This window comes from Cuculus canorus, chromosome 17 (assembly GCF_017976375.1).
Source record: "Cuculus canorus isolate bCucCan1 chromosome 17, bCucCan1.pri, whole genome shotgun sequence".
Lineage (NCBI taxonomy): Eukaryota > Metazoa > Chordata > Aves > Cuculiformes > Cuculidae > Cuculus > Cuculus canorus.
In genome coordinates, this window is record NC_071417.1 from 15,564,970 (window position 1) to 15,574,203 (window position 9,234).

Genomic DNA, 9,234 nt, shown 5'->3' on the forward strand with positions numbered 1-9,234 from the left:
TTTGCATTAGTTTCTACAGCCATGCACTTGTTTGCAAAATACCGGGTGACATCTGTGTCTGTATTATCTGTTCCTCACAGGCTTTGTTGTTTCTGGAGAATTACAGCTCTGTTGGTTGTTTGGTTTGATTTGTTGTGGCAGTGCTGTGTCTAACGCCCTTCTAGAAAACAGTCCTCTGACCAATAGAGGCATTTTCCAGCTTCTTGTGTTTTAAACTTTTATTGAGGCCATAATAGGGCAACTGAAACTTATTTTTGGATAACCGTGTACATTTATCAGCAGCTTTCATGAGAAAATACTGTGTTTCTTAAAAGAGGTGGTCGCTTGAGTTTTCCTGGCCCATAGCCTGATTCCTTTGAGAATTATGATGTCTTGAAAACAAATGCTCAGGTGATGCCCTGAGAAGCTGATGCCGAGTTGGCTCCAGGTTCAGCCAAGATGTTGGCTTTGTCTGGGGAGCAGTGGGCAGCAGGCTGAGGAGGACAGGCGAAGGAGCTTACAGGGCCAGCACTTCCAGGAGCCTGCCTGTGTTCCACAGGCAATAGTGTCACTGCTGTGCTTCTGAGCAAAAGCCTTTTGTTACAGGTTATTCATACACGTGAAAATATGGCAATTTGTTCCATTCCTCTTAAAGCTCATTTGCTCTTGGGCCCCTTGCATCATCCTTGCTATTTCCTTACCTGTTGTGTTTTATGAATCAGCTGCCAGTTGCCCCTTTGATCCTGAAGGCTTCTTACCTGTGTGGTATTTGGATCCTATCAGGAAGAAGGGCAGCTTTTTCCTCTGTGTTTAGCATACCGTTAGGAGCTGTAGCATCAAGAAAAACAGATTGTTTCCAAAATCTGCTAGTATAAATTTGCTCTAAAATTAGGGAGTCTCCCAAGATTTGCAGTTGGCAATGTGTTTAGCTAAACTTAGAGAATCCTTTTGGAAAAGTGTATCTTGCATACTTCAGTTCCTAGAACCCCTCTGAAGTGGTGGTTTTGAGGTCCAATTCTTAATTATTTCATTCTGTACAGAAACCCGAGCAGCAGGAACAAGTGTGACTCATCTGGAAAAAAAGATTTATTGACGTGCACTTTCACAATTTTCTGAAGTAATGTGTTGACAAAAGTATGCAGAAATATCTTTGACGAGAATGTTTTTGCTTTGCTTGCAGGGTTACACCAAGTCCATTGACATCTGGTCAGTAGGCTGCATCCTGGCAGAGATGCTCTCCAACAGACCCATCTTTCCAGGGAAACACTACCTTGACCAACTTAACCATATCCTTGGTAAGCTTCATTGGAAGGCAGCATCTTCACATCCTCCTGCCTCTCATCTTTTCTACCAACTAAACTGGTCTTGGTCACTCATCTTTCTCTTGCTGGTCAGTGCGTAACGTACAGATCGGTAGGTCTGTCATCCACTCCCTCTGGCTATGTCTGCAGGGATTTCTGCAGCCAGTCAGTGATTTTTGGGGGCAGCTGGAGGACACTCACCCATTTATTTACTACATCAGCAGAGGTGTCTCTAAAATTAAAAACTGTTGGGTGCAGGTCAAATATTTTTTTAAAAAGAAGTACAGATATGCCACTTAATTGGATCTTTAAACAGATTTATGATCGTTAGAAAACTCAAATGCATTTGTTTATAAGAAAAAATAACTTAAACCTTTTCAGTAAAGGTTTCTAAAAATTTCAAGGTGTTCTGTACTCTTAAAACACTGAGTCTAAAAGCTTCTTCCTAGCAGTTTTAACGTTAAGTTTTAGCCAATGTGATATAACGATTTTAATGTGCTTTTCATAGAGTGCAGATCTCTTTATTTCTTTTTTTAGGTATACTTGGATCCCCCTCCCAAGAAGATTTGAATTGTATAATAAATCTAAAGGCCAGAAACTACTTGCTTTCCCTACCACACAAAAACAAGGTACCCTGGAACAGGCTGTTTCCGAATGCTGACCCCAAAGGTATTTTATGCTCTATTACGTTGTATCAGACCTTCAGAAATGGAAATGAGCACCAAAGTAATGGTGGGCTGGGATTTTTAAAACCACCTTTATCATAGAATAGTTTGGGTTGAAAGGGACCTTAAAGATCATCTAGTTCCAACCCCCCTGCAATGGGCATGGACACATCCCACTAGATCAGGCTGACCAAGGCCCCATCCAGCATGGTCTTGGACACCTCCAGGGGTGGGGCAACCACAACTTCCCCGGGCAACGTGTTTTTTATCTATGTTGGAAACAGAACAGACAAGTTCCTTAAAAAAACAACATAAACCTAATGTAAAATCATAAGCCAGAAGGACACCCTCATACCGGCTTATAATTTTAAAGCAGTTTTATAGTAAGTGTAAGATGGCACACAAAAATCGCAAACATCTATTTGAATGAAGAAAAAGCCCGATCTGTTGAGTTTCTGCAGTACTTAAAACATTTGGTGCCCTCAGGTTCTGTGCCAAGCCTGTGGAAGTGTGCTTTAGCAGCCACTGGCCTAGGTGATGACACATCCAGCTGCAACGGATGCAGTGCAGTGGGGGGCAAAGGTACCCAGTCCCAGGAGGAGTCTGCTGATGCCCTTCCTGCCCCTGCAGCTGCACACATTCAGCACACCTCAGGGTAGCGTGTGTTTTCTGTGTAGTACCAGTGTTGGTAGCACTTTTAGTGCTTTGGAGTGTGTATTCAATTCTTGCTCACTTTTTTTTCTCTCAGCACTTGATTTGTTGGATAAAATGTTGACCTTTAATCCTCATAAGCGGATTGAAGTGGAGCAAGCTTTAGCCCATCCTTATCTGGAGCAGTATTATGATCCAAGTGATGAGGTAAAGACATTGTTAAAATGTAAATGTTGATTAAATGAAGCAGCAGGTTGTTTTCTTCATTAGTTTAAGGACAGTGTTTCTGCTGCTCTAACGGAGCTGGAGAATGACTTGCATCAACTTACCAAAATATTGTATTTCTTGGTTTAGTACATTTTGGAGGTGCAACACAATAAATAGATGCAAAGGAATACTCTCCTGAAAGTGGAATTTCTCAGCTTGCTGTGGTTTTGTTTCGTAATGTGTGAGATAAAGGAGAAGAATAACTGAGTTTGCCATCAGATTATGCATTTAACACCCTCCCCAAAATCTGAACTCACTGTACTTTGGTACACAAATCTGATGAGATTTCAGGTTACTTGTGGTGAAGAAGTAGGGGACGAGGAAATAAGTTAGTTTTACTTAAGGGACAGATAAGTTTATTCTGAGAAATAAAAATGTCAGTTTTCTTCAGGTAGAGTTGTAAGCCTTACTAGGTTGTAAGCCTTTAACAAATATTTTAACTGGTTTAGATTTGAGTAGATACTCTACTGTGGTTTGATTTAAAATTTGCTAAACTAATCTATTAAGCATACAACAGACTGACAGGCAGAGTTCTTCCTTAAAGACTGCACAGTACAAGATACTTTTGTGAAGTGCATTTTCAGATTTCTTCCCCATACAAAGACTACATGAAACTCAGCAGAACAGTAATATTGAAAAAATAATGCTGTTTCTCTGTGTTGTTAAGCCTGTAGCTGAAGCACCCTTCAAGTTCGATATGGAGTTGGATGACTTACCGAAGGAAAAGCTGAAAGAACTGATTTTTGAGGAAACTGCTAGATTCCAGCCAGGATATCGATCTTAAATTGTGCATAGGTAAAGTCACAGCAATATGGAAACAGATGGGCAGGGGGTCTGTTATCACTAGTGAGATGTAGAACTTACTTTTTCTTTCCATACCACAACCAGCTGTGATAGGATAGTGTTACACTTGTTCGTTTGACCTCAGTCCTATTCTGTTGCTGAAGAAGTTTAGTTTTGCCTACAACATTGATGGGTCTCCAGGGAATCCAGGCCATTGGCTGAGATGTTTACCTAGTTTTTAGGTTGTGTTTAAGGAATAAGAATTACATTTAAATAGTGCTTCTCAGAATAGGAGCTATGGTAACTCTTCAAAATGCAAATTTTATTCAAAAAACAGTTTAAGGGAGCAATGTTCTTCATATGTTACAGACTGTTCTGTCATATGGTTTTAGATGCTTTTTTAAAAAGTCTCCCGTTAATGTTAATGTACAGACGAGAAATCTCTTAGAGGGGGGGGAAACCACCATTGAATACACAGTATGATTTAATTTCAGTTTTAAGTAATTCTAAAACAGTGTGAGTAAATAAGAATAGGTATCTAAATATTTATAAATCAATTATATTTAATCTTCCTTACCTTTTGAAGATTTAAAATTTTAATTTAAGAGGTAGTATACTGGTGTCACTGTTTCCGACTTGGAGGTTTTTTTTGATCAATGAACCTACATGGTCTTCATGTACCGTGGAGCTTGCGAGTTTCATGCAAAATTGGTCAAATACTGACTTGAATAATTTTTGTAATACTTAGTCATAGAATCACAAAACGATTTGAGTTGGAAGGGACATTTAAAGGCTGGCCAGTCCAACCCCCTGTCCTGAGCAGGGACATGCCAAATTCAAACAGGTTTCTCAGCCCCATCTAACCTGGCCTTGAACACCTCCAGGGATGGAGCATTCACCACCGCACTGGACAGTGTTTCACTACCCTCAGCATAAAAAAATCTCTTCCTTGTATCTACTCTTGTGAAACTTCGGTGATGTGAATAGCTTAAAGTGTCAAGGTTTTGTGACTGGAAAAGAAAAAACAGGAAGCCTAATTTAGATTGCCTGTTGGTCTTAAAACTAGTTGCTCTGCTATTCTTAGTCTGCAGCAGTATTCCGCAATCACTGTTTTTTGTTGGTGATTCAAGCAGAAAGCTTAAGTTTTGAGCCAGTGAACTTCCTCACTGCAAGGAATCCGTGAAAGAAAAGAGGAAAACAAAGAGTGGAGGAAACTTTTGAAAATAGTTGTAACTTAAGTAGGGTAACTCCAGCTGCCACTGGCTTCAATATCCCAGTGTATAGTTAACAAATAAAATAACTTTGATCTTTAGAATACTGTATTTTGTTTAGTTAAGCTTACTAGCTAACATCTGAAACTATTTTAACAACACAAAGTTAGGGCAGTCTAAGGTCCACACACCTGGCTCTTGCTGTGAGCTGGGCATCACCCAGAGTTTCACCTGGAACACCGCAACATGCAGGTGCCTGTTTCCTATCCGTGCTGTTGCAAGCAAGTTCTGTACAAGAGGCCTTAGCATAAATGTACATGTTATAGAAGAGAATGATGAGAATGTTTAGGAGTAAGGTGACACCTGGTACTGTGGTGTGAGGGGAAGGAGAGCAAAGCTGACACTGTGGTAAATTGTAGTTTATGATCTCTTTGGCTTGCCTCTTTGTCCAGACCATACTTACCTGGGTTGTATTAGGATTTAAGGGATAAAAGGATTAGGGATAAATATATCAGTGATCAGTGCTAACAGAAATTTCTGGTTTGCTAAAAATGTTACCTTTAAACACTGCTAGGAAGAGCTGATTTGGCTGATGCGATACTGAAATCTAAATATTGTAGTCAGCTTGGTAACAATATGCTGGTAATGCCCCAGTCAATTTGCAGTTAGAATTACTAGGAGTTCTGCATCTCAGCAGTTTTACACGAGTATCTGATAACCTAGTGAAGGCCAGTCCCCAGGAGCTAGCTTAAGATGCGCAGTGCCAGGCTCTTCCTGTGCCTTCTGCCTCCCCCTGCACCCCGTGTAGTTGATCAGCAAGCCCTCTTCAGTGCTGCTGCTTGAGGGTCACAGCTTCCCCCTAGACAGTAGGATAAGCAGTGTGAAAATAACAGACTCTTCAGGTGACCAGATAATGTACTCCCTTCATTAGTTGTGATTAATCTTCCTAATCTTTTGAAGACTGAAAATTTTAACTTAAAATGTAATGTACTAATATGATAATCACTCTCTATGACTTGTTTTTTATGTGTATCAGAACTGCCGTCTCTGATTCACAGTGAACATAGTGTACTTTAAGCATAGGAATAGGAAAGTAGGCTTGTTCTGAAAGGCGATGTTAAAGCTTTCTTCACTGAAATATATCTCTGCTCTTTTTTGTAGGACAAGGACTTAAAGGACTGGGCATGCTCAAACGTTGCTGTTCCTCTTCCCAGTTCTTTATTGTTGGTCATGTCTTGTGGCCTCTCTCAGCTTATCCACTAACTCCTTTGAGCCACTCAGGAGGGCAGTTCCTGGTAGTTTTGGCTTTTCATGCTTTCGATGAATCTTTTAAGCCTGGAGAATTGTAATTGACACTCCTATGCGTAATGCCCATTGTTGAGCTGTTGCAGTACTGTACTGTAAGTGCACCTACTGCTGGCCGTATTTTAACTGCTTGCTTTCTGGTTTGAAAGATGCAGTGGTTCCTTTCACTCCTGGATCAATATCCAAGAAGATAATTCATTAACCTGTAAGAAGTTTACACCATGAACTATGTTCTTCTGACTTTACTGAAGTCGCTGGCATTTTTTTTTTTTTTTTTTTTTTTTTTAGAAAAGCTACTATTCAGGGCACTTTAAGTCAGTGACATCCCAGATTTTTTTGCACTTCCTTTTTAAATAGAAATGGTTAGCATCCGGCGGAGCGTGTACCATTATGCTATGGATTGATTGCAGCATAAGTCGTGTTCATGTTAATCTTACTTTTGCACTTGTTTGGGTGTCCTGTGCTGTATGTACAGGTATTCTATACAGCCTAACAGCCACATAGGAGCCCAACCTAGTTGAATTCATCTAAGAAACATTTTTTTCCATGTGAATATAAAATCTGTACTTTTTTCTCCCTGCATCTTCTAATGGAGATCATTTAAAGTTTAACTGTGTGGGAGGCATAGTACTTCCAAAGTTCATACCAGGTAGTAGTGTTTATAAGACTTGTGCAAAGAGAATGAGTGGCAGCTTGCCAACTTGTATTTACTCACCGTGTGGTGGAAGATTAACAAAGAACATAATGGCACAATGAGCTAGCGGTGCATGCTTTTCTCTGTGGAAGGCATCCGTATGTGGTGGCAAGCGAGAAACCAAAATGCGAACGTTAATAAACTCAATCTGCATACTGCACACCAATGAAATGCTTCACATGAGGATTGGTAGTTGTTACATTTGAGTCTAATCACTGACATTCAGAATTCTTGCGGAGAGGAACACTGCATCTTTAAATGAGAAAGTTAGATTTTACTTTCGCTCCTACAGCATGTCAGCATCTCAAGTTCATTTCTTGCAACCTACACTATGGTGATTCGTAATCAAGCCTCCATGAGCTCGTGACATGAAGTACTGTTCTGTTGTCAAGTACTATCAACTTTTCTGATAATGCTGAGTTAGGACAACCAAACAAAGCTAGCACTAAATAATGTTTAAAATTGTATACCTTTTAATGATCTTTTCAAGTATTTGTTACTGAAATTGTATAATGTGGAGTTTACTAGGTGTCATGTTCCAGTGCAGTGCCTCCTTTTCTTTCCCCACTGCTCTCTGTGGTGAGAAATTTGCCTTGTTTAAAATAATTACTGTGCCCTCGCATGACTGTTAAAGCTTTCTGTGCAAAGATGATTGTCTAAGTGCCACATGCCTATGATTGAGAAAAAGAATAATCTATTGTTACCTCTGAGTTGTGTTCAACTGAAATGCTATTCAACAAGTAACTTAGGAAAAATAGTTCTATTTTTAGCTTTTCATATCTCTGCTGTCTTTTTCTCATTTTATTTTGGCAGCAGTGAAGAATGGATTGTATAAAGACTGCTTGCTAATATGAACAAAATGCACTTGTAATTCCTGGAAATAAATTTGAATCTTATATCTTCACATTAACATTAAGAATTAGTTTTTGGTTTCCTCTTGGGTAATGTGTCGGAATGGAAATCAGGTTCAGTTGCTACTGTAGGATGTAAGGATGCTTGCTGGTAAATAACGCCAGGCTTCCTCGTACCGTGTAGTCTGCTCTGCAAGGAAATCTAGAAAGCCATTAACTTAGACTTCAATAGATAAGGGTGCTTACAAGATTCCATTTCAAAATTTTCTTTTTTTTCCCTATAGTTTAAGTGTTAGTCTGCAAAAAGTAATTTTTAACAAGCAAGGGTTCATCCTTAAAGGGCATTTTCTGTTCAGAAGTTCCTGTGGTACATAAACCTCTGTTGCAGGGAACACATTAGGAGCATTGTCAGGACACTGCACAAGTGATCATTGAATTATGGTATGGCACCTATGCTGAAAACATTTCTGTACATTTCTACATTTCATGTAGAAATATGCACTTGACTGTTGATACTAGTGTAGAAATTTCTCTGGACGTTTCTACACATCTTTACCAAAACGCTTTTCTCGCTCAGTTTTGAAAAGTTGAAATATTTCTAGAATCTCTGCTACTTGTACGATCATCATTACTAAAGGAATCATTTTGGGCATGGTTGGAAAGACGACTGTTACTGAAATTTGAAACACCTCCGTTTTAATTTATTAAGGAAGAACTTTTGCAGCTTGCTTGACCCTTCTCTTTTCCAATTATTTTTATAATAGTTTCTTTAATTTTGGATTTTTGAGGAGTGTAGACGTGCTCATGCCTTCTGTCACTCAGAGTGAGCAGCCGAGGGCTGGCTTTGCCTAACATCTGGTGCTTTCGGGCTTTCTTCCTTATCTATTCTTGCTGAATCCAATTGGCATCCATCAGTACCAGCTACAACATTCATCCGTCTTTTACTGAATTCAGTAAACGCTGTTGTTGAATTTGTTGATGCACTGTATGCAGAAGCGTGGGTTTGGTTTTTTTTCTGTCAGATTTTGAAAAAAGTTTAAAAGAAGGTGCCTCTGACAACACTGTGTTAGGTCATTATTTCATCATTTTACATTGATTTTTTTTTTCCCTTTAGGTAGTTTTTATATTTTAGAGCGGAGAACGGCAACACTTAGTCAAACAACATGCGTGTTTAATGGTAAAGATGTTTGGGAATAAGGAATGTAAACAGTTCACTGTCAAAAACATTCCAACCTTAACAGCTGAAGAAAAATATGCAAACATAAAATTCTCATGGATGCTCTGGCAAATAAGCATCTTACTCTGCTGTCCTGACTGTCGCCAGACTCTTCCTCCTCAATATCCCACATGTATCAAACCCGAAGTGTGCTACACACTACATGGGCTGAGCAGCATGGTGCGCCAGGAGCTTTCCGGAGTATCCGCGATGATGTAACTCGGCAGTGGCCAAAGGAAGCCCAAAGGAGCTGAGCATGGTTTTCCTGACCGAGAAATAGAAAAAACTGTTGTTGCTGCCCACTGTAATAT

At 39.6% G+C, this 9,234-nt stretch overlaps 1 protein-coding gene across 2 annotated transcripts in view; it reads left to right on the forward strand.

Moving 5' to 3' along the window:
- MAPK1 (mitogen-activated protein kinase 1) overlaps positions 1–8,959 on the forward strand; it is a 31,835-nt gene extending 22,876 nt beyond the window's left edge. The window contains exons 5-9 of one of the 2 annotated variants that reach the window (XM_054082261.1): positions 1,160–1,274; positions 1,818–1,949; positions 2,694–2,803; positions 3,531–3,658; positions 8,822–8,959. In XM_054082261.1, the coding sequence (XP_053938236.1) occupies positions 1,160–1,274; positions 1,818–1,949; positions 2,694–2,803; positions 3,531–3,647 (474 nt within the window). In that variant the 3' untranslated portion in view covers positions 3,648–3,658; positions 8,822–8,959. Of the gene's footprint in view, positions 1–1,159; positions 1,275–1,817; positions 1,950–2,693; positions 2,804–3,530; positions 3,659–6,018 lie in introns of both variants that reach the window. The other variant, XM_054082260.1, reaches the window with a different exon arrangement.
- Positions 8,960–9,234: the final 275 nt, after the last annotated feature.